The following is a 25,000-nucleotide window of genomic DNA, read 5'->3' as shown; positions in this document are numbered from 1 at the left end:
AAGGTATGTGCTAACATAGTGACAGTGTTTGGTTCGTAACAGAAAAAATAATTTGTTTCCCAACAGAACGATATCTTAATCCAAACAGAGTACGATACCTAATCATACAAACAGTAGTGTATGATGCCGCAGTAGGGAGTTAAAACATTATTGAAAAATCCCAGTCTGGAGTTGATAGGGCTCTCTGGGAACTTGAGAGGTTTTGTAGTTTATCCTTGGTACCTCTTGTGGAAGATTCGTGTGGTGGAAATGAACTTTTGTTACATTGCGCCACATGCTCAGGCAGAGCAGCATGGGGACGCTCGGTGAGTGGCGTGTTTGCCTTAAGCAGTTAATTTGAAAAAACTGAGTTGGAAATCTGCCTGGCTGCTGTAAGTAAAGAAGCTGGAAATAAGATAGATAATATCTGACAAGAACAAGCAAACCTCTGTGACCAGAGCTGTAGTTCTTACTGATGCTCAGCTGGTACTGTATGCTGGAGAAAGAGAGAATTGTATTTGTTGGATTTGTTTAATAGGCCATTCCAAAGCTATGGGCAATGTAATGATGATTGGCTCCTTTCTGACCATCTCAGTGTGCTGTGACTTATTTGTTATATTATAGTGTCTAGAGGCTAGTGGACTGATTATTCACATTAAAATGCAAAATATTTTTAGCAGGAGAGTAGTTTAGTTTTTACATGATGGCTGCACTTGCAAAAATCAAAACCATAACACTTGCATTTTAAAAATGTTACTGTATTCAGTGTTTATTTAGTATTTTGTTTCATAGCTCCTATGGCAGTGTGTTCAAGGCCATTCATAAAGAAACTGGTCAAGTTGTTGCAATTAAACAAGTTCCTGTGGAATCTGACCTGCAAGAGATTATAAAGGAAATATCCATCATGCAGCAATGTGACAGGTAAATGTATACTGCAAAACCCGTTATCGGTATGCAAAGAAAAGTAATGTCTGTGATCTAGCATTTAATCAAATAAAAGCCATGATGTTGCCTTAAATGTTTTTTAAAAGGCTGGACTTGTACGATCAAGTTACCTCGTATCAACTGAGTCATGTTAACTGGCCATTTGGGTAGTGTTAATCCAACCACAGGTAAGACAACAAAAATTTAGCTTGCGACAGGAGCATTAAGCTAAGTTGAATAACCGTGCACTCGCTGCCAGCAAAGAGCCAAGCGTGTGAGCAGTTACTGCAGTTCTCCCCATGCGCCATCACTTGTTGAGCAGTGGTAACTTGATTGTGTGCCCCAACAGCAGCTCCCATGCCCAAAGAGGTAGTGACTTCTAAACAAGTTTTGTTCTGGACATAGAAAACAGTTAGAAGAGGGTGTTTTGTTTGTTGTTTGTTTGTTTTTAAGGGGCATGTGGATGAGAGCCACTAATGCATGACTGCTCTTGCATGTGCATAACCTGCGTGCTGTCATCTGCTTGGGTGGCAGAATTGCCCTTCCCTGCCACTTTCTGCTTGTGCAGGTTTTAGCGTGGCACAAACTGCTGATTTGTGCATCCCCAGAATAACTTGCTGGCAGCTCTGCAGACTGATGGTTGGCTCTCTGGGTTGTCTTTGCATGTTTCTTAAGGGAAGAGGTGGTGTAATATCTTAGCTAATGGAGAGCTCATGGGTGTGGAAGACATTTTAAAGTGTGTCCTAGGCTGAAAGTTTAAAATATACTAATTTCTTCAGGTATTATAAATTTAGCCTTGATAAACACTACTTTAATAGAGTTCAGGTGTGGAAAACCATTTAAAATAAATTGCATTAGCAGTATAAAACTATGGTCACAGTCACTCCATTGCTCTTCACTTTCACTGTCTTTAAATGAAGATGATTCATGGCAGATAACAAAATGTGACTTGAAAAGTATTTGTTCGTGAAAAATCTTACTGTGTAGCTTGGAAAGCATTACTAGGTATCTCTTTCTTAAATTAAATACTACTGTTGTAAGGCCTAAAATCAGACCTTGCAGTTATGAACAGCAGAGGGAGTGAATCACTGGACCATCATGTTTTCTGTGCAAGCTTTAAGGGACACTGCACAGTGTGACTGACTTGCTAGTTTTACAGATTTTCATTAGAAAATATTCAGCAGAGAATAGATTGGTTGCACTTTTGTTCCTTAGTGCTGTTCCCACAAAATCAGGAACAGTCTTTCTATTAGTTTTCTGCTTTACCTTTTCCAGAGGACAGATGGTTATTCTGACCAATGTGCTTTATTAGGTGGTTTCCTTCTTGGGCAGCCAAATAGCTGACTGTGATAGGTAGTCTTAGGTCATACTGGATTCCTAAAATACATCCTGGACTAAATTGTAGAACAAGTAGGTGGATGTGGTAGTGGGGGAACATTCCTCTTAATGTACATGATAGCTATTTTCCAGCAAACTTTAGACCTTATTTAGGGTTTACATTTGGTTGCAAATGCTCTGCAGCAGCTTTACCAGGAACTGCCATGGTCTGTTTCTCATTCCCTTGTCCTGCCTTCTTGCTTGCCACAGCACTGACCTTGTAATCCCCACTCAGGGAGCTAAATCAGATGGAAGGCTAGGCACTCCTTATTTCTGTAGCATTTATTTTCAGATGGTTTAGTTCCCTGAACTGACTTACTGGCAGGTCAGATGAGTGCTGCTGTGGTGAAGAGGCTTGGCAGGATGGCAGTAACCCTGTACAAGTTCATACTGTTTTGGAATGCTTTTGGTCAGACTTTTAATGGCACTTCAGCTCTGAATTTCTAAAACTTATTTAAGGACTCTGCAGTGTATTTTGCTTATTCAGTTATGCTGATTACTGGTATCTGACCCTTTGTTTTCTTCTTTTTTCACACTTCATAGTCCTCATGTGGTGAAATATTACGGCAGCTATTTTAAGAACACAGACCTGTGGATAGTCATGGAATACTGCGGCGCTGGATCTGTGTCTGATATTATTCGATTACGAAATAAAACTGTACGTCCCTTCTCCTTTGAATGTATGAATGGGAGATGTGGGTGTCCAGCAGCTCAAGGAAGCTGAGTAGTTTGGGCATAATTCTCATGGTGTTCAATGCCTGACACAACCATTGACCATAACTTGAGATGAATGTCCTTTGCTCCTCTGAAAATGAGAAAACCAAAATTCGATCAATGTAATCAGCTATATGGATAATATAATTGGTGGAGCAGATTTTGGGTTGTTGACTTTCCTGAAAACCCAGACTGATTCTGAATAACAGACTCTACTTTGCCTTACTTTAGTTGTTGCAGGCTAAGAATTACTAGTTGAGAAAGAGTTTTGGTATGTGAAATATGGTATGTGTGTATATGTATGCTGGTTGTAATTCTAATTCTACTACGTAATGCTGTAAGTTTCTAACTAATTTCCCATTAGTATGGCAAACTTTAGTGAAGGCAATTAAATAGCAATTAGAGAATCTCAGACAAACGGACTGAAACACAAGAGTGTTACATCTTGGCAGTTGATGGCTTGACAGTAGCTTTTCTCTCCTTTAGCTCACAGAAGAGGAAATTGCTACAATAGTGCAGTCAACACTGAAAGGACTAGAGTACCTGCATTTTATGAGGAAAATACACAGGGACATCAAAGCTGGAAATATATTGCTAAATACAGAGGGACATGCTAAACTTGCAGACTTTGGAGTGGCAGGGCAACTTACAGTGAGTAAACCCAAGATGGTTGTGTACACTTCAGTTTATCTTTTTAACCTGCATGTGAGTGTGCTGTGCTTGTGGAGACTTTGAGAAATTGTTCTAAACTGTTGTTTTGCGCTTTATGTCAACATAATGAGATACTAAAATAGCAACACATTATAGCAGAGCTTCCTCTGTGGAAGCTGCTATATCTAAGTAATGGTTTGCAATAGCATTTTCTGTTTTCTTCAGGATATTTGTAACTTCTGTATGCACATTTCAATTCCTCTTTGCAGTCCTTGTATCCCAGTCTTGCTGAATCTAATAATGTGCGTGCATGCAAGTGGAAGATAATTTGGATGATAATTCATTAATGAGTGTTTGTGGCTAATAGAATTGCCATTGTCTGTATCCCACTTTTCTTCTCAGGACACCATGGCAAAGCGGAACACAGTTATAGGGACCCCCTTCTGGATGGCTCCAGAAGTGATTCAAGAAATTGGGTATAATTGTGTTGCAGACATCTGGTCTCTGGGAATCACTGCAATAGAAATGGCTGAAGGCAAGCCACCATATGCAGATATTCATCCTATGAGGGTAAGGACTGTGGCCTTTTAAAATGTATTACTGTATAAAAATGATGTGCTATTATAGCTGGCTGAATAACATATCAACATGTCATCTTGCTTTTAATTTAGAGTAAATGATTTGTTTTCTGTCAGTTCTTTGTGCTCTTGATCAAATGAAAAGCAAGTGTTTGAGGAGAATCTGTGTGGGAAGGAAAATCACAATCCTCTTCTGTTAAGACATAGCTGAAGCTCTTTGTGTTGGGTGTGAAGAAACATATTTTCAGCTGTATTATCCAAAGTGCTTTTGTTTGGTTTTTTGTTTTGGTGGGGTTTTTTTGTTGGTTTTTTTTTTTTTTGATGCAAGCACAAATTTTTAAGACTTAAAACCAGCAGATTCTTACCTTTTGGGGCACATAATGGCTCAGACAGAAGTGTAAGCACCTAATGAGAAAAGTGATTTCTTGCTACTTGATGCCTCTGAGCAGATTTGTGTACGATACTGGCACAAACTCTTCAGAAGCAGCAAACTTGAAATATCTGTTGCTTTAGTACCAGTGTATGTTTGTGTGTATTTATATTCTATTGTTGGAAAGCTTTAAACTTTGTCTGGAAATCTGGAATATTCTTCCACTTTCAGGCAATTTTCATGATTCCTACCAATCCACCTCCAACATTCCGGAAACCAGAGCTCTGGTCAGACAATTTTACGGACTTTGTAAAACAGTGTCTTGTTAAGAGCCCGGAGCAGCGTGCCACTGCAACACAGCTTCTGCAGGTCTGCCTTTTCTTACAAGAACGTAAGCTCTAGAGAAGGCTTGCTAGGGTAGGCAGTGCTGCGTGTCTGTTGGTTTCATTTCTTGCTGCTCCTGTTCACTACAGATCTTACTTTTTTAATATGTCATTTTAAAAATCTTACACTCAGCTTCAACTTTTCAGTTCTTCTCTAAGAACCAGTTCAACTTCCTTTCTTTGTCTTCTCTGGGCTGTTTTTTTGTTTGCTTGGCTTTTGGAGGTTGATTTGTTTGGTTTTTTTACTTCAAAATTCTCACCATCACTGCCAAGTTATTGAAAATGATTGCTCAGAATGGTCTAGGCATGGTGATGATCTGTGTAATTGGTTCTTGGCAGCTAAGCTGCTAAAGAAAGAAGGAGAGTTGGGGGAGAGGAATGGGCCCTAGGTCTCAGCAGTAGTGCCTTTGGAGCATGATCTTGTTTGGAGGCTGGGAGGTCTCCCTCCTGTGCCAAACTGAAGTGTTGGATTTTTATTTTAGTAATGTATTGAGTTAAACCTTAATTTTGATTGGAGGTAGGCCATAGTAACAGTGGTTTACTGTTACATCTTGGTTCAGAAGCAGTGCTTATTTGTTTTTAAAATACTTCTCAGCATCCCTTTGTTAAAAGTGCCAAAGGAGTGTCAATTCTGCGAGACTTGATTAATGAAGCAATGGATATCAAGCTGAAACGTCAAGAGGCGCAACAGCGTGAACTAGATCAAGAAGATGAAGAAAATTCAGTGAGTATTTAATAGCAACAATGTACAATGTCCAAACTCTTGTTCCTTTCATAAGGCTTAGCTGCTTTGGTTTTTGTTTTTGAAATATTTTGTCCAGTTGCCTGTGAATCTGACTTAGTTCAAGTTTTCTACTTTGACTGCTTAACCTGATGCTTGGTCCCTGCTTAATCTTTATATTTGAGTGGGATAGTGTTCTGGTTTAACACAAGAGGCAGCTGAACACCACACAGCTGCTTGCTCACTCTCTGCCCTCCCCCCTCAGTGGGACGGGGATGAGAATCAGAAAAAAAGGGTAAAATTTGTGGGTTGAGATAAAGACAGTTTAATAGGACAGAAAAGAAGTGGAAAAATAATAATGACAAAAGAATTAGAATATACAAACCAGGTGATGCATAATGCAATTGCTCAGCACCAACAGACTGATGCCCAGCTGTTTCTCGAGCAGCAGCCCACCAGCCAGCTTTCCCCCCAGTTTATATACTGAGCATGATGTCGTATGGTCTGGGATACCTCTTTGGCCCGTTTGGGTCAGCTGTCCTGCCTGTGTCCCCTCCCAGCTTCTTGTGCTCCCCAGCCCCCTTGCTGGCGAGTTGGTGTGAGAAGCTGAGAAGTCCTTGGCTTAGTGTAAACACTGCTTAGCAACACTTAAAACATCAGTGTGTTATCAATGTTATTCTCATCCTAAATCCAAAACACAGCACTACACCAGCTACTGCAAAGAAAATTAACTCTATCCCAGCTGAAACCAGGACAGATAGCCAGCATGTATGGTTCACTGTTTAGCTTACAGTGTAGCTGAGACCTGTGGTTGTATAGGTCTACAAAGTAGCAAAAGATTTTATATATTTTCCCAGTTGTATTATATTATTTATGCAGTAATGAGAATTTTTCATTGTAGATTCAGATCTTAGACTGCTCTCCTAGTATAAAATAATAATATCATCTGTGATGCACTATAAGTATGTTGTGTTGTTTTACTATTGTTGTGCTTTAGAACCCCCCTTATAGAAACTTTCTACTGCACAAGAGCAACCGACAGAAACCTGAGGTGAGGGCATGGCAAGTGTTCAGGGGATTGCTGTGAATTGAAGCTCGGGCTCCTTGTTTCAGTGGTTACAGCATGTGAATATGGAAAGCATGTTGAAAGCTGTTTTTTGAGTCTGCCTGCTTCAACCTGAATAAATGAAATGGGCAACAAAAGGCATTGTATGCCAGTCCTTTTCAGAGGTTAGACTTGAATAGCATGGTCTGCAGTATCTATGCTGAAGACATTGTTCATCTAGTTTTCCAGTTTAGGACTGCCTATTTATTCAGTGTGGAAGTAACTTTATTGGTCACGCTGCCATGATGTTGACTCTGAGAGTATTGTCTCTACCTTCACTTCTTCATTTCTGACTGATCTGGAGTCACACTGATCAGAGAATGTGTCTATGTAGTGGAGCTGAGTGGTCTCTGTTGGTGTGTGTGTTTCCCTGAAGCTTCTCTACTCCATGTCTGCTAGCAGAAAAGTGTTCCCAAGTGCTGTGGAAATTTCTGCTGTAGTCCTTTGTTAAATGATGTGTAGCTAACAAATTAGTTACTTTCTCTCACCCACTCATCTCCACATAAAATTACTTTTCCTCCATTAACATCTTGTGTAGTTTTCTCCTCCTCTTGCTATTGGTTTTGAGGTTGGGAAGTAAGTTACATAGACAGCCTTGACAGAACAGATAAAATGCATTGAACACCAGAATGTGGAGGGGCTGTACTTCTTTCTTTCAGTGACACTGAGATGGAGCATAACAGCTTGATGTGAAAGACCCGTGTTCTCCCTCTAGCACTAATATAGATCAGTAAGCCTATGGTCACACATAAAGAACTGTGAACTTCATCCTTATAATAAAACACGAGCATCTCATCCAAGGTGAGATGCCCAGAAACTCTACTGTAAACCTTGGAAGTGACTTCTGTTGTTGTAGTTGGATAGCTGGTCTACGTTTCCAAGAAACTAGACAGATGGTAGAAAATTTGACCTTGTTTTTCATGAAATGCTAGTCACAATATATAGTTAGTAAAGCACACACCACCTAATGAAACTAATCTCTGGCTAACGTAACTATCTGTCAGGAAGTTGTCCTACCAGAATACGTTTCGGGAGCTTGTGTTTTCCTACAGAGTCGGTCTCTTGAGCCTTGACATCAATAATTCAAACTTCTATAATATCAGTACCTGTTAACGTATGGCAAGATAAGAAATAATTTTAATCTGAAAAAAATGGCTAGACTTTGGTAATTCATTTAATTCCTTTTTAAAGATTTGCAAATTCAGTTCCTTTTTTCTTCAGTGCTTCTGAAGTTTCTAGCATTTAAAACTAACTAAATGTTAAAGACAGGCTCCTTAAAAAAGGGGGTGATTGTTTTTCTTCAGTGTGCCATATGTACTCCAGAATTAGACCGGTTGCTGTCTAATAAGTAATGGCTCCTCAGTGAACTGTACCACTTGAGGTAACAATTTTATTTCAACTGTTAAAACATGAGCAGAACATCAACAGGCAACATGAACAGAAACATTAATGACTGAGTGCTGTAATCTACTCTTATGGACAAGTCACCAGGTCAGAAATGAGATACAACTTGCATTGAGAATCTTCTGCTGATTATTCATCTGTTCTCATTTATCATGCTGGCAGAAAAGTATGAAGACTTTTCATTACTTGTTTGGAGATGACAGGGAGAGAACTAAGTGCATAAACCAAAATGTCACTTCTACGTGTATTTGTAAAAAATCTCTGAATTAGTAAGTGCCAGTGTCCTTGAATACAGACATTCTTCATGGGACTTTACCACCATCAATAAAAATGTATTTACGGTATCCTTGTACAGGAAGAAGATGAAACAGATTCAGGTACCATGGTGAGGGCAAGCGGAGATGAAACTGGTACCATAAGAGCTGTCAACACAATGAGTGATGGAGCCAACACAATGATAGAACACGATGACACCTTGGAATCCCAGTTGGGTACAATGGTCATAAACACAGAAGACGAAGAGGAAGAAGGCACCATGAAAAGTAAGAAAATATCTTAAACTTCTAGAGTATTACTTAGGACATAATGTGAGCTATGATATGTATTCCCATCCTGCTTTGGTATTTTTGGTTGCTTACTGTGATGTCTTTTGGTTGTAGGGAGCTCAGACTTGTAGGTCAGTGCCCTCCAGCAGTAGAGAGACCCTTTCTAGGTCCAAGTTTCAAGTCATTCTTTTTAGTCTTGCCCTTGTTATAGCTGATGAGTTGTGCACAATTTGCACAAGCTTCGGTGCTGATTGAATAAGTTCTGATTCTAGATAGTATGGGGTTTTTTGGTGGTTCTTTTTTGTCTGTCTTTTTCACAGAATGCAGAGGGGAGAGACTGTAGCATAGGGTTAATCAGAAAATTTGTTCCTTTAGAGAAGATGATCTGGCTGTAACCTGGCATCTGAAAACAGCAAGTCCGTTTCAGAATTGATGCATCAAATTAATGGCTAAGTTAATGAAATTACAAATATCTTACACGTTTCAAGCGCAGCAAGGAACACAGTGGGAGGAGCTAGCATCTCTAGTCTTTTGTGTTTCTTTAGTGTTACTTTATTCACTAAGAACAACTGAATAAACTGTGTGTTGCTGTTCTGCGACATTCAAGTTGAAATCTGTTCCTCCCTAAACCAGAAAAGCTTACTAAAACTACAAGCCTTGTCATAGGATGTAAGACTTCAAATGATGTGATTTTGATCCCTGGTAGTCTGTGGAAGACCTCATAGCTTGAGCTGGAAAAGGGTTAACAATGTTTCTTTGATTAAAGAAATGGCAAGGAGAGACCCCCTGGAAAAGTATGACTAGAAAAAAAAAGAATTTTTTCTTAATTATGGATTCTCATAGAAATCTGTTCCCACTGATTTTGGGTAATCTCAGCATTACTGAAGCAGAGGTGGTCATAGATGGCTTAGCTGGCCAGCATGGATGTTTGTTCAAGGACTAGGAAAGTGCTGACTGGGAGCTCACCAGTAGTAAAATATGGCCATCATAGGCAAGGCTTGTTCTTTTGGCTCTTGCACTGCTTCCAAAGACTTTCTTGGCTGTCCGATTTTGAACCTTTAGCTAATGTGGGAGAAGAAAAAATTCTCAACAGGAGTTTGGAAAAATCCGTTTCTCAGGAATTTCTGTGTTGAAAGCTTCTTCCATGTGGGGGCCCTCTAGAGCCTGTGGAAAGATACTGGTTTTGAGAGTGAAATTTCAGTAGAACATGTTTAAAGAGTTTTCCAGGCTTTGGCAAACACCGATTCAACAGATTAAAAAACAGAGGTGTCAGCCCACATAGCAGCTTGTGGCACCAAAGATGGTGGAGTAATGCCATTGGGTTTTGTGGAACAAGGTAGCTCTAGCAAGGAGATGAATGTTTAGGGTAGCTGAAAGGTCACCCAAAGAGTAGGATGTGTTAACAGCCTTAAATAAACCTAGTGAAGTTTCAGTTTCTTTACAAGTAGACAACACTGTTAGTTTCCCATCAAAAGTGTGTACTGTTCCATTTCATGGCTCACAATAACAGAGGTTTTACTGTCTGTGCTGCTCCCGCACTGGCTACCAGTGGCGTGGAAGTGAAGTGTCTCTTCAGTTTATCTTCCTGGGCTTAACATGTGCTTGTCTTCTCACCATCTTTTTAAGATTGCAGCACTTGTTACTCAAAAACATCTAATGCTCTCTACAAAGTAGTGTACGGAGGTTTGAAGAGATGCCTTTGGTAACACTGCTTTTGCAGGGACATACACTCATTTTGAGTAGAATCAGTTATGAATATATATCAGTCCTTACTATAGTGTAGTATTTAACCTCAAGAGGGAGCCCCAGAACAAGCTCTAAGAGCTCTAGATCTCTGTGACTAGAAAGTCGAGTTTTTATTTTAAACCCCACTTGGACATTATGCTTCTTAAAAACACTCTGCTCTTCAGCTGCTGCTGTGTAACAGGATTCAAAGCTGAGTATGCGGCAGAAGTGCTTGAGCAGCTCTGCCTCCTGGAGGGAGCATTTTGGGATCCTGGGTGCAAGTGATGGTTGATACTGATAGTGCTTTCATGTTGATGGGTTTCACACAGTAGTATCTAGTGAAGCCCAGCTGCACTCACCACTCCGTGCTGCAGGTTGTGCTGCATTTTAATAACTTGTGTGTTGATTCCAATAAATAAGATATTAATGACAATTATTGTACTAGACTAAAAATTAACATTTCCTTAACACCTTTTTCTCCTGCTTCCCCAATAGCATAATTCTGAAATTCTGGCTACTGTGTTTGTTTCTTGGACACACTGCATGGCAGTGTCTTTGAGCAGCTTGCGCTTCATGTGAATTGCCTATAGCTCCATTTTTTTCAGCTTGCCATTTCCATATTCATATTTTCATAACATTCAGTTAAATTGATTTAACTGTAAAGCACATCAGCCTGCTGCAGAACTCTCTGGAGCAAGTTCTTTTTGTAACCTTAAATATAAATGTAATAATGCTGTTTGGAAACCACTGAGTTTGAAGAAGCTTCATTGATTCATATTTTTAAAGATGTCTATATTTCATTTGGCAGCTTGTGTTATGACTCACAATAAAGCCTGTTTTAAGTCAATAATAAAAGTTCTGCTTTTTCTTGCATGGCATTAGTAGAAGCATTTAGCTTCCCTAAGTGTCTTGGGCTTTTTAACTGCAGGCTTCTGAGCTTGTGTTCTAGCCCTTCCTCCTAATTTAAAAAAAGAAATCTGAGTCTTCACCAATTTTTGTTTCGGTTTTACTTCTTTTTAATGTAAAAAGTGCTTATAGGACACTGAAATATGATGCTTTAGATGGGATTGTCTTAGAAATCTCTAGCAAACAACTTCCGATTAGCCTTGAAAGTGATTCTTGCATAAATCAATTAATGACTTTTCAGGCTCAGCGGAAAAGCATTCTTAAATTCCAGTATTTTACATTGTAGAGGAAGTTTTGTTTTGTAGTCAATTGAGCTATAATTCTGTTTGCTTAAATTCTTTCATTTGTGTGGCTTTTTTTCTGGGTACTCAACATATACTCAGGCAGCATTAAAAATGTCACTATGACATTTGTTACGCATTGTGAAAGCACTCAAGTGATTGCCTGAAACCGCAGATACTAAATTGCGCTGCGACACATTTTACTTATAAATCGATTGCTAACACATTGCTTATGGATTGCAGTTAAACTATTCCAGGAAAACTTTGAAAGTAGCTGAAAAACTATAGATGAACAATGATTTGTAATAAGACATTTCCTTTGTGCCTGAGAGCTGGAATAACTTGAACTGTTAACATGTCTGAAATAATATTGGTTTAATTTTTCTATGAGAGAATATAGAGTGCTAGTAAACAGTGAAGCATTTTTTACTCTTTTTTGCCTTTTCTGCTTTATTTCCTGTAGGTCTTTAGATAGTGGAAACTTGGCATGAGTTTGTCTCTTCAACGTAGAGTGGAACATAATTTTATAATAAAGCAGATAAACATATTGCCTTCCTTGGACACTGCAATATGATCAGATCCAAGTGAAATAGGATCTAGTTTGTCTAGTACTATAAACTGCCTTATTTTCTGTGTTAAAGTGCCTCTTGCTTGTTTAAGCACCACATGAAATGACACTGGAGAATGTAGAACTGCTGACAGTGGTGTGAGATGAGCTATCTGGTTTTTGGGTCGAGATGAATGAGGGATCTGGAGATGGTGGAAGAATTGGGGCTGTGGGGTTTTTGTTAATGCAGCGCCCATTCAGTAGAGTGTTTGGTGCAGTGGTAGACCAGAAGTTCTAACAACACTGTTGCATCTACCTTGATAAAGTAATGTGCAGGTAAAAGTTCTTAATAGTTTGTGAAAGTTGAAAATAAAATATTCTAGGCTTGAGTGGTTCTAGAGTGGTTTGGGTTTTGTTATGCTTTTACCATGTTCATGCTGCTAAGCATGATTGTGTGCTTTTAAAAAGATACTTCCCCTTTTGAGGGGAGATTGGGTTTCATTAGCAAATTAAATGAGCTAAGATGCAAACTTGGCAATTTCCTCTAAGAAAAATGATTCAGAGTAAGCTTGTTAGTCTTGGTGACTGTGAGACATCCAGTGGGTAACACTTAAACCTAAACCAGAGAGGTGTTGCTGCCAAGACTGGGGAAAGTTTTCCCCACTAATTAACCTGTGATTTTTCTCATAAAGCAATGACTGTAAAAGCTGTAACATGAACAGCAGAATTAATATTTATGGCAGAAGGTTTATGTGATTGCATTAGTATTATAATTGAATAAAGTATTAGTGGTATGTAGCTGAGGTAGCTATAGGTGGTGTAATACCAGCAGTTGTCCAAATAAGCACAGATGCATGTTATCCAAATAGCTGAGGCAGGTGGTGTTGAGAATAGCTCCACATCTTATCATGATTTACATCATGTGTACATCAAAAATACTGGCTGTGTTTTGCTTCTGGTTTTCTCTGTAGATAATAGCTCTTCATAGCAGCTTCCCACTACTTAGTGTTATTAATGTCCAGTGGTACAGTTCTGTTTTTAAAATAAATTGGACCATAAAACATCTTAGCATTATGCATTTAAGTAAAACACTGTTTATAGAAACGCCTACACGGATGAAATTCTTTTCGAAAGTTAAGAAGCATTGTAGTGCCACTTGAGGTGTGGAGAATACAAATCTTCACAGATATGTCTTCTAGCTGTGTTACTTTCTAACTTTTATCCTATTAGCAGCCTTGCTGGCAAACTTGACATAAATAGTGGCCAGCACAGTTTTTTGTGCTAGCAATTGAAATAGTGGTTCAGTGCAGACCAAAGCATGAAGAAAAGTTAAGTCCGGGATCTAAGTTGGATGCTTGTCCACCTTTGTTTTTCCTGAATATTTGAGAAAGCTTTAATAATCTGTTAATATTTGTATTTTCAGAGACACTGAAATTGAAGGAAGAGTTGTATGTTTAACACAGCTATTTTTCCTGTTCCTAACACTTCATTATTAAATACTCCTGCATTTGTGATGGTGGGGGATAGAAAGTAGGGGGAATTTTTTTTTCTGGACTGAAGCATTGTCTTGAAGATGGGAAGTATGACTAAGAGTCCTGCATAGCATACAGGAGGCAGCGCATTTTGGGAGACTCAACCAAAAGACAGAGTAATAGTAAGTCACTTAGTATATCTGTCCCATACGCACGTACAGGCAAACTGTAACCTATCTATTTCTTCTAAGAATAAATTCACTTCCTATTGGATCAAAATAAACCCTGGAGAAAGCTTTCCCCTTAGCAGGTTATATGCCACTGGGGGAGCTGCAGCTGTTGCCCACAGTGTGCTGGACCTGAAGACTGCATCCCTGTTGATGAGGTTGTTGCTTATTAGTGTTCATTGGAACCTGATCCAGATGATGCAGATATGAAATCTTCACTTTTTTCCTGATGCACCTTCACACCTTGCTGCCTGTGTCGTGTACTGTAGCTGCTGGACTAAATTAGCAATTTAAGGTAATGAGGTGAAAGACATAGGTGTCCACTGAAAATTTGTGATGGAGGAAGAAAGCTGTTATATTTATAATCTTTTCTGAGTTTTTATTTAAAAGAGATCAAAAAGGAGGTATCCTGGTCTTAAACAGCTTTCATTACTGTGAGGATTTCCTCCTCTTTCAGAAAGAGTCCTCAATTATACGCACCACAGCTTTGGATGAGTTTTGGTACTCTTCTCCTTAGATGACTTTGATGTCTTACATTCATTAAAAGAGATTAGTTAGGATACCTAGCATTGATTTTTACGGTCATTTAGAAACTCCTTCTTAATAGCAGGACCTGTCAGGTATGTTCTGCTTCGATTTAGTTTTAGATAGGCCATAATTATGGGAAGCGTCAGTAGATATGAAGTGTTATGTGATCTGCTTTTAATGTGAGGAAATCTCAGCTTGTGTTGCCATGGGATGAATTCATTAATGATGAAGCACTTTTTGCTCTGGTTGAATAAATTGGCATCTCCCTGCTCTGCTGCATAAAATGACTCAGTCCTGTTCATACTGTACAAGTTATGCTGTCCAGCTGCTAAAGTTCATCTGTGATCTCTAAGAAATAGCCTGAAGCAAATAAACTGCAATTCCATTTGAAATTTAATATTAATGAAGTGCTGCTTGCACATAATCATCAGGCACTGTTTTGTGCATCTTAAATACGTGTGCACTGTCAGTCTTAAAGTTACATAATTCAGTCTAAAGCAGACAGAAGCTTACTGAGACTACTGGGGACTAAGCCTGTTATGTGAGAAGTCAGTGAAAGATCTGTGCCTATTTAGACCACTGAAATGAAAGATGACATTGGATATGAGAACTCCTTTAAAAAAAAAATTAGGAAAGGAGGGAAGGTGAATGCTGTAGAGGATAATGGATTGAATGCCAAAGAACTAAGGCTTGCTCAAGAACAAGTGCATATACACTGTCTGCCCATAAACTTCAGACTGGAAATGAGAGGGTTTATAACTCCAGGAGAACAGCAAGCCTGTCAACAGCAAGGGCAAAGCAAACCAATTGTTTTACAGTAGAACTTGATCCCTCTGTGAAAGGGACTATATAATCTTGTATATGATAGCAAAAGACTGTGCTGCTTGTCCCAGGGGATCCTTTTTGGCGTTATATCTGACTAAAAGCAGTGAACTGCTTTCTTTAAAGTTACTATGAGTGTTCTTCACTGCATCTCTGCAGGGTTGTTTTGAGCTCCTGCTCACAGAGGTGCAAATTCTTGAGCTTTGTGCAGGGAGTTCATGATACTTCCTAGCACAAGTCAACTTTAGAAATTTTTTGGGTTTTTGCTCCTGACACCTCATTCTCATAAAAACAAGTATTCTTCAGAGCTGAGGCCAGTTGTCCTAAAGACTGCAGCTTCCTGCAGTCTGGACGAAAGGAGTGTACCAAGTTATCACGTTTTAGTTTGATATTGCCAATGTAGTAATTGATCACTTCATAATTGTAGATTTACATTACCTTTTTTGTAGAATAATTTGTAGCATGATCTCCTGTCTGTTTCCAGTCACAACTCTAGCTTCAGTTTTTGTGATATAAGGGAGGAAATATCTCACCATGGCTTCAAGAATAGGTATTTTAGGTATTAACTGTATAAACGGACTTGAGTAAAGAGCACACAAAATGTTTCCTGAGGTTATCTTACTCTCTCATGACAAGCTTTGACTCTAGAATATTCACCCTACATAGTTAATAGCAATCTCTTTCAAGAGGAAATAATAATAAAACAAGGATTCTTCTGCTGTCAAGTTTGAGTAGAGAAGATAGATTTTGGAGAACAGCAGCAATTCTAGTTTAATTACTTATCAAGCTTGTTCAGATAGCTAGAAGGACTTTGTAAATCCCACTTTCCTTTTGAAGGCATCCTTTGAAGCTCATGAGCTTCTGAAAATTTTCAATTGTGGGAGCTAATTTGACAAAATAACAAAATAAGTGCTTTGATTTCTGGAACTAGATGATACTGAATGATCTGGTTTCACAGATATTCTTTACTGCTGGAAAAAAAAAAAAGTAAATCTCTTGCTGGTTTAATTGACTGTGCTGTTTCTTCTTTTATCATTCTACTTTCTCTGCAGCATCGTAGGGAAATAAAAATGGCTTGAAGGCTCTCTACACCTTCATGTCATCTTTTGCTTGATGTAAGGAGATCTGTATGCTGCAATCAGCCACTAAGACTGACCTCTTCAATTCCCTCAAGTATTCAGACAGATGACATTTTTTTGGGAGGGAGCACATTGTTGTTTAAGATTTTCCTTGAAACTTGACCTTGCTGTAGCCCGACAGGAGGGGATCCAGTATGCCAAGGCCACTGGCTGTTACTGATGTTGCCTCGCTGGCTTCTTGCAGTGCCTTGCCTCTATCTGTCAGTTGTCTTCTGGCTTGTCTGGGCTGTTTGTGCTTTGGGTAAGGACTGTCCCAGCTTGCACAGTACCACGTGTGGTCGGACTTTGCTTTGTGGTGCTGAAAGGGTACCACTGTTACTGAAATGGGTAGTAAGCTTGGTTCTTCTTTAAAAATCAAACTCTAAGGGGATATTTGTTCACAATTTACATCATTCTTTACCTTTGGACCCACCAATTGCACATCTCTTCCTGTTCTCACGTACAACAATACTGATATTCTTGTACTTTTCTGAACTTGACTTTATACCTGGCAGCACTTGTGAGTTTTCCATGGAAGGCTTCTGCTCTTCACTGCACAGCAGGCTGCACGATGAGTGATCCTCGCAGTGCCTGTGGCTCTGTACAGCTAGCCCAAACCTGCAAATTCTGCAGTCAGCTGGACTGGCTCCAGCAGAGCTGTGGTGTTCCATTTGTGTAATTAATTCAGCTCCTAAAAGATGACTGCGTACGTAAATGGCAGACCGTTAATGGCTCCAGGGAGCTCTCGTGGCTCATCCTTATAAGCAACTCTTTAGGTTCTAAAATAAATGCATGGTGAAACCTTTCTTGTCACCACAGGGTGACCTTCTCATAAAAGGCACTTCTCTGCCACAGTTGTGATCTCACTTTCTGTCAAATGTTCATATTTTAGTCTAACCCTATAAAACTAGGAAGTTAAATGCTTTTTGGCACAGACACATTTAGTGCGGTGTCATCTTTCAGCAGCATCTGCTTCTGCAAATAGCAGTGATCGATTTTTGTCTTCAGCTGCCTGATATCAAAATCTTAAAGATATAGTGGAGCGATTCTTATGTTGAATTAATAGCAGATCATCTTTCGAAAGATGACACTTCTGTTAAGTGCCAAGATTGACAAAAAGAAATCCTGTCATGCTGGGATGATAATTGATTTAGTGTAATGTCTTTCTGTCTCCAGGAGCATTTATGTCGGTCTTGCTGCATACCCCTGCTGAGATCATAGCAGCAACTAAAATTTCAGGCATCTTAGATCTGTATTTCAGCTATTTTTCATTTTATATTTTACTTCTTTCCATTTTTTCTTTGTCAGTTAGCAATCTCTATTTTAATCAGTTTAAACAAAAAATAAACCAACGCTAAATAAAGATGGTATGACATGTTGATGTGTAGAAATGTACTAAAATCAGTACCTAAACATTGCATGCATTTGAAAGGCCTAAGGTGACTGCAAAGTTAGAGGTGTCTGACAGTGGGTGTGAGGAGTGTGAGTCACAGAAGAGCTTGGCTTGTCAGGGCTCGCTGTGGGGTCAGCAGTCCCCTTCCCTGTGCCATGGCTGGGACCAAGCGCGGTGTCAGATCCGGTTGCTCAGTGCCTTGCACAGTCGGTCGGCCCTGCTCCGTTGCACAACCATACCTGTTGTGAAAACTTCCTTACGTTCAGCCAAGCTGCCCTGGCTGCAGTTCAGACCGTTCCTCTCATCCTTTCTCTGGGGAGAGTGGGGCTCTGGGGGGCCTGCTGGGGTGGGAGGCCGCAGCTTGAGTCCCTCCTGCTCTCCTCAGGCTCAGCCCCCCCTTCCCTCCCGCCCTCTCAGCATGGCAGAGACCCCTCTGGTGTCCTGGCAGCCTTCTGCTGCAGCCCCCCAGCTCTTGGTGGGGCTGAAAATCTAGTCATACTCTTCAGGATTATAAACTACCACCACCACTACCATGTGCTTCCTTCTTTAATTTCTGCATGAAAACAGAAGTTTTATTAAATAAAGCTTGGGTTTGGATATGCCTTTCAATAATTCAGTGACGCTACAGTAGGTTGTTGCTCAGTAGATGTAACTAGTTGTTTACAAATATTGCAATTCTTGGTAAAATGCAAGATGTGGAGAAATGAGCATGGTTATTTTAAGTGACACTTTGAATTAAGCTCTGGTATGAGCAAACAGTCTTTTTTAATTAAAAAAAAATAAATGGAAAAGAACTGAATAAGCCAGTGTCACTGGAGTGAAACACTTGCTTTCAAAGTCTCCTGTGCTGCAAACAATTGATTTGAAAACATAGAGTACCAGCTTGATTTATATTTTCTTTTTTTTCCCCTAGGAAGCCTGAATTACTGAGACCTAGGCTACCTGTCAGTACCCTGTGTATAGATTAGCTGAGGTAGTTATGAATTCCTCTATTTCTACAAAATTTGTTGATGTCAAATATTGACACAACTGGCCATAACACTTTACCTCCTGCTTCAAACAGGCTGGACTGCAGCAGAATAGGAGGGGTGTATTTACTTAATTCTAAATAAATGTTTTATCGCTTAGCGGTAATTGGATTACTGTTGTATTTCAGTAATTATTCCCAACAGCAAATCTGTCGTCCACATTGCAGACGTGTTTCCCGATTGACCTTCGTGCAGCCTGTCTGTCTGAAGATGTCCTCCTTGATCTAAATCTGTACGATGAGTTGGTTTGTTTTTTGGTTGTTTTGTTTTGTTTTGTTTTTTTGTTAAAAAGGGGAACTATTGCCAGGGGTAGAATAATTTGTCTTTGCTCCATTTGTTATAGTGCAAAAGTATAAGCATTTCAGTTCATGCTTGAGCTTTTAGCTGACCCTGGAGAGGCAGTAAAATGCAGTGCTTTTTCAAAGTGCATCATGACATTTCAGGCTATGTAGAACTACGCTTCTCTCAGTATTACAACCCAAATATCCTGCCAAGATTTCTCATACTTTGCGGAAATTTGTTCTGTATTTAACATATCTGTAGTCAAATAACTTCCTAAAGTATCTCATAGCTGACTGAGGAGTTCATACGCTTGTCTGAGGATCAGAGTCTGCCAGGGAAGTTCTGGATCACTGGATGGCGATTTTATGTGCAAGAATAATATTAGGTGATTAAATCTTAATGGGTTTCCAGAGTAGCTAATATTTTTTCAAGAGGAAAGCACAGCTGAATGTCCTTAGTCAGGACTGTCTTGTGATAGCCTGCCTGCTGTCCTTGTAGGAGAGTCTACATTATGCAGACCCTACAAGTCCATCAAAGGATGGTTCCATCCCCTGTGTGCTTATATGAAGCTCTAAACTGTGGGTTGATTGTCTGCCTGACAGATTTTATTTCTTTCAAATGTATGGCATTCAACAGTGAATTTAATTCCACAGTCCAGAATCAGGCTATTCTGATGCCATTTTCTGTTAACTCGAGTCCTAATCCTGCTTTCTGAACATGATGGTCTTTGTATTGCTTAAAATGTATGTTTCAACTGTGAGTAATCTACTCCAGTACCTAGAGAATGATATTTTATCAGAGCAAAAACATTTTACTAGGTATTGTTACAGTGCTTACTTCCATTATGCTCACAGGTTTTTATGGAGCATTTTATCATAAAGAGCAGCACACTGGCATTAAGCTGTGAGTAGTCTTTAGCTGAGTTTGCAACTGTCCTGGTCTTGTGGTGCAGCACTGTTAAAGCATGCTTGCTGTGCAAACCTGCCTCTTCATTTAAATTGAGACTCTTTATAAGATATTGGGGGTACTGTAACTCACAGGACAGTCCAGTTCTAAGTGTTGAGTAGTCTGGACAGCATCTGATGCTGTACCAGTTGCACTAGTAAAGAAACCTTCCTTTGGAGATACTGAAAGTCTTTCCACCTTGAGTTGCTCTGAAGTTAAATTTTGTGTTCTCTTCCTGTATTGGCTTTTACGCTGTCTGTACTAGGAATCCATATTTTTGTCCTCTCACCTTTCATCACTTCCCTCCCTATTGCTCTGTTGTCACCCTGCAGCTGAAGCTGCCTTCTGTTCATGGAGCCCTCCTCCTCTCTCCAAACAGCACTGGGGATCTGCTTTCATCTGGAAACTTGTCACCCTGTGTTTCTTCCTTCAGTGATAGAAACCTATTTGCTGAATGGATTGCTAGATTTATTTGTATGTAATGGTACTTAAATCACATGAGGAGGGACTCAGATGTTGCAATGGCTAAAGGAAGAAGGGACACACAAGTGCTCGTATCCCTAATACCACCAACTACCCCACGTATCTGGGCACCCTATGAGGATGTAGTTTTACTAGCTTGTTGCTTTTAATGTATCAGCAGCATTCTTCCTTTTCTTTTAACTCCTGCTTGTTCTAAAGAGTAATTTAGACAAATGAGAATAATGTAAATCTAGTTGTGCTAAAGCTTTTTGTGCTCTTGGCTATATCCTTTCTTCTCCCATCAGTATGAGTGAACTCTTTGTTATTGAGAATGATTATTGGGAGGCTTATGAGACCTGGTTTTAAAAAGCAAAAGTATTCGTATTTAGGGGGTTGAGTCCTCTGTGTCTTTTTGTACCCTTGCCCATTTCTTACTATCTCAATTTCTTAAACGAAGTCTAGAATTGAGTAGTTAATCTATATATCTGGCTTATTCGAGTCATCCACTAAGAAGGTGTGTTCAGAGGAATTAATTTACAAAAAGAAAACCAGGGAAGTAAACTTACTGTTTATAAAACGGAAAAAAAAAAAAAAAAAAAAAAAAAAGCTTTGCAAAAGAACTAATCCTTTCTACCCAAGAAATGTAGAATTTGACTACTTCTACCCAAGGCAAGTTATGTGATATTTGTATGGTAGACGTGATCTTTGAAAGCCTTGCTTTTGTACTTTTCTATTCAAAAATATAAAGATGGGTTTCTGCTTGTAAAACAACACTGTTTAGTTTTGGAACTCTGCATATTTTGCAGTGCATGCAACCCAGCTGGGATGAAAGGAACCCAGTCTCCCTAGTTGGTAGCAGTTTAGTTCTAGCATTCAGTGCGTGAAGCTCGGTTACCTGGTAGTGTGCTTTGATGGCTGGATTGCAGGTCTTGAGGCCAAGGCCTCCAGCATTGTAATCACTTGCACGGTGGGCTTTAAGCTTCCTTTCTCCAGCATTCCCACTGTACAGTCAGTTTTATGGTTCAAAAGCTGCTGAAAAAATAGTACTTTAGCAATATTATTTGATTTAGTGTGTGCTAAAAAAAATAAAATCACTTTTGGGCATGATGTAAGGCGGTATAACTGAAAATATATTTTTCAAAACAACTGTTGTTTTTTTTTTTTTTTAATAATTCCAGGGAGGGATGAAACGGTGCAGCCAGCCAAACCATCATTCCTTGAATATTTCGAGCAGAAGGAGAAGGAGAATCAAATCAATAGCTTTGGGAAGAATGTGTCTGGCCAGACAAAAAATTCATCTGATTGGAAAGTGCCACAGGATGGAGACTACGAATTTGTAAGTCTATACTTTGAAATTCAATCAGTGTGACAATCTTGAAGAGTTTCAGTCAGAACTGCTATAAGATTATTTCTTGTTTTGACAGACTAATGGAAACTTGAGGAGATTCTAATTGCTAATGCATTTGGATGGGGCATTTTGAAAAACTCATTTTCTTTAGGTATTTCTTGGTAATCATAACCAGTCATTATCTATATACTTTCCTTGTTTAAAAGCAAACAAACAAACAAAAAAGCCTGAAGGCATGAAGGTACAAGCTATCTTGCTTTACTTCCCCATTATGCATTTAAAATAAAAAAAGAGAATTCCAGAAAGCAGCTGGGAAATGCAAATCCTGAATGTGTATTGTTTGATAAAGGAAAGTGTTAGAAACATTGCATTTCCTTGCTTTTCTCAAGCTTCAGCTCTAGGTTTTGTTTTATTATATAAATATGGAGTTTTTCTTAATTTCTCTTTCAAATCCTCAATTTCAGTCTTCCTAACTAAGGTTCATGTGATAAGCATTTTCAGAAACTTTTCAGAAGTCTGAAGGAAGATCTATTAATTGTAAATCTGTTTTTTTTTTTTTGGGGGGGGGGGGAGGGAGGGGAGGATGGAAAATTTCTGGTTTGAGATGAAAACGCCAGAAGATGCATGCTCTGCTGGATTTTCTTTCAGCGATACTTCACTGCAAGCACTTTTTGCTTGAAGTGCATTGTGTGCCCTTACGATGTCTGTGCTGCCCGTGGTTCAGGCTGTCACGCTGCGTTCAGTGCTTGGTGGGATTCACTCCACCTTCGCAGAGCAGTGTGGAAAGCGAAATCCCTCTGCTAGTCATGACTCAAGGAGATGCTTTACTTTTAAGGCTGGAATAATAGCTGGAGCCTTTAATTCTCTTGGTACAGGACTACTGCTCTTACATACATTTTGTTGTCTTTCCTGCTGCATCTCAATTTTTTTTTCTTTAGAGCAGTAAAGATGGCTAGCTGAGGGGACCTGCTCATTCTCTCTCTTGTAGCCCTTTGCACCGTGTTATGTTTAGCCTGAAGGCTTAAAGTCACTGCATAAACATGTTTTGCAAAAATAACCTGCAAGCTGCCTCTGTATTGCAGGGTCTGGGCCAAGCACACTATTCCTGTCAAGTCAGATACGTTTATCTCGTTCCCCTTACATGCTGTAACTTAATTTAATGATAAACAATTAGTTTTTAATGTGCGGTGTTTCCCAGGAAAGATGGACTGGTTTGGAGTATTTTAAAAGTCTTCTGTAGTCTGCAGAAGATGCCCCAGGGGGAAATTTGCTGTAATTATTTTACTTTCTAATTTGGTTGATAACAAGTTTAGCAATTACCCTTATTTCCACTGAGTAGGATGTATTCCACCCTGCATACCGTGAGCTGTAGGTGCAGGCTGCACCCGGTGAGTGGCACAGGCAGCGCAGATGACACAAAGAAAGGTCGGTGCCATTCTAACAAACAGGACCTACAAGTATTTTTAGAATGTGTAATGCAACTGTTTGACACGCATGTGACCTTTTTTACTGATTTCCATTAGTACTGAAGTATTGCCGTGTGCACAGATTACCAGTGCGCTGGAAGCAATAAAGGCAAGCAATAAAAAAAAGCTAGCAATAAATCGGGCTTTGGGTCACCTTCATGTAGTAATTTGTAGAAATTTCACTTCCCAGCTATATGTATTTCTCTAGTTCAACTGTGTGTGAATATACCGGCCTGTCTTGCATGCAGATTTTGTAACAGAGCTGCTTTCTTTCCTGTAGGATAAGAAAAATGCTTGAAAGCAACCTTAACAAATACATGTGGATATTTGTGTAGCCCTTATCTGAGGGTTGGTAGCAGTAACCTCACATTGTATAATGTATTTAAAGACTTAAAACTGAGTATTTTTCCCATTTGGCTAAAAATTGATCAATTAGATGGCTAACTATGGGTAAAAGTCATGTTTATTAAAGCTCTATTAATTAAAATCATCAATGCAATAGGCATTGTGGAATAAGAAAAAAATACATTTATTAGGTGTATCAAGTACATCTGTCCTAGACTTGCCTGCAGCTATAACTTATTTCTGCATTCTCAAAGTTAGCAGGGTTGAGCAGACTTTGTCTGTAGAGTTTGCAGGATTCCAAGTAGAAATTAGATCAGTGAGATGCTGGGTGAATACAAGTTCCTCTTGGGCCTTAAGAAATGATTGAAATAATACTGCTTTGTGCTACTATAGACTAGATAAATATGCCTTGTCTTCTCTTCTGTGTTCTTCTCCCTCCTATGTGACTAGCACCTGGAGTCTCCTGTCTTCCAAAAAAAAAAAAAAAAAGGGGGCAGTATTACATTACAAACGATTTTTGCTCCTTTCCCCCATGGCAAAACCATTTGACCTTTTTCTTGACTAACATTGTTCCTCTGAAGAAGGCAAATAAGACACTATTTATATCGCAATGGCAATGTCATGTTAGATGGAGTCAGCCCCATCCACTGCAGAGCTGTTTAGAAACTGGAAGAAAACCAGAGATCCTGTTCTACAAGGTGGTGAACTCTGTTCCTCCCAAACGTGATGCTCTGGCTATGTCCTGGTTGTGGTCGGGAATGGCATAAATGCAGTGTATATTCAGCAGTGTATCTCTAGCCTTGGGTTTCTGAGGTAGAAGTTATTCTCAACTGATCAGTCAATGCCCAATGGTGTTAATGTTCATCCCCACTCATGTTTGAACAAGGATCTGTAAAGATTTAAGCCCTGCTTGATTACGAAAAATGTTTTCAAGAACATTATGATTTATTTAACATGGGGAAAAAATACTAATTATGAGCAAAAATTCTTGCTTTTAGGAAGAATATAAGAAATTCTAATATGAAAATGCTGCAGGGGTGTAGGCTGTTAATGGGCTGGCTGCATTGTATGTAGAATTTCTAATTGCCATAGTCAGATTTCAAAATTTTTGTAGTTGAATTTAATTTTGCCAATGAACATTAGCCATATACTGTTGCACAGACTTAAATTAAAAAGGCTAGAAGATCTGTTATACAATGTCATATATTTCTTCACTTTCATCTTTCAGTAGTACTGTAACATAGGGCAAAATAAATTGTGCAGTGTTTCTTGCGCTTAGACACTACAGATCCTTTGCTTATTTCTGTTTTAAAAGCTTTTTAACTGCTCAGAGCAAGTCAGTATTCTAGGATCA

The 25,000-nt window shown here is 39.2% G+C and overlaps 1 protein-coding gene across 4 annotated transcripts in view; it reads left to right on the top strand.

The window, feature by feature from the left end:
* The window catches only part of STK4 (serine/threonine kinase 4), a 47,598-nt gene that overhangs the window by 2,980 nt on the left and 19,618 nt on the right, over positions 1 to 25,000 (top strand). For all 4 annotated transcript variants that reach the window (XM_042800933.1, XM_042800936.1, XM_042800935.1 and 1 more), the window contains exons 3-10: positions 772 to 900; positions 2,824 to 2,938; positions 3,481 to 3,645; positions 4,048 to 4,215; positions 4,825 to 4,962; positions 5,572 to 5,700; positions 8,562 to 8,748; positions 21,666 to 21,823. In XM_042800933.1, coding sequence (XP_042656867.1) covers positions 772 to 900; positions 2,824 to 2,938; positions 3,481 to 3,645; positions 4,048 to 4,215; positions 4,825 to 4,962; positions 5,572 to 5,700; positions 8,562 to 8,748; positions 21,666 to 21,823 — 1,189 coding nt within the window. The remainder of the gene's footprint in view (positions 1 to 771; positions 901 to 2,823; positions 2,939 to 3,480; positions 3,646 to 4,047; positions 4,216 to 4,824; positions 4,963 to 5,571; positions 5,701 to 8,561; positions 8,749 to 21,665; positions 21,824 to 25,000) is intronic.

This window comes from Tyto alba, unplaced genomic scaffold (assembly GCF_018691265.1).
Source record: "Tyto alba isolate M040663 unplaced genomic scaffold, T.alba_DEE_v4.0 Super-Scaffold_33, whole genome shotgun sequence".
NCBI lineage: Eukaryota > Metazoa > Chordata > Aves > Strigiformes > Tytonidae > Tyto > Tyto alba.
Note: the sequence above shows the minus strand (reverse complement) of the source record. Positions and strands in the feature narration are given on the sequence as shown.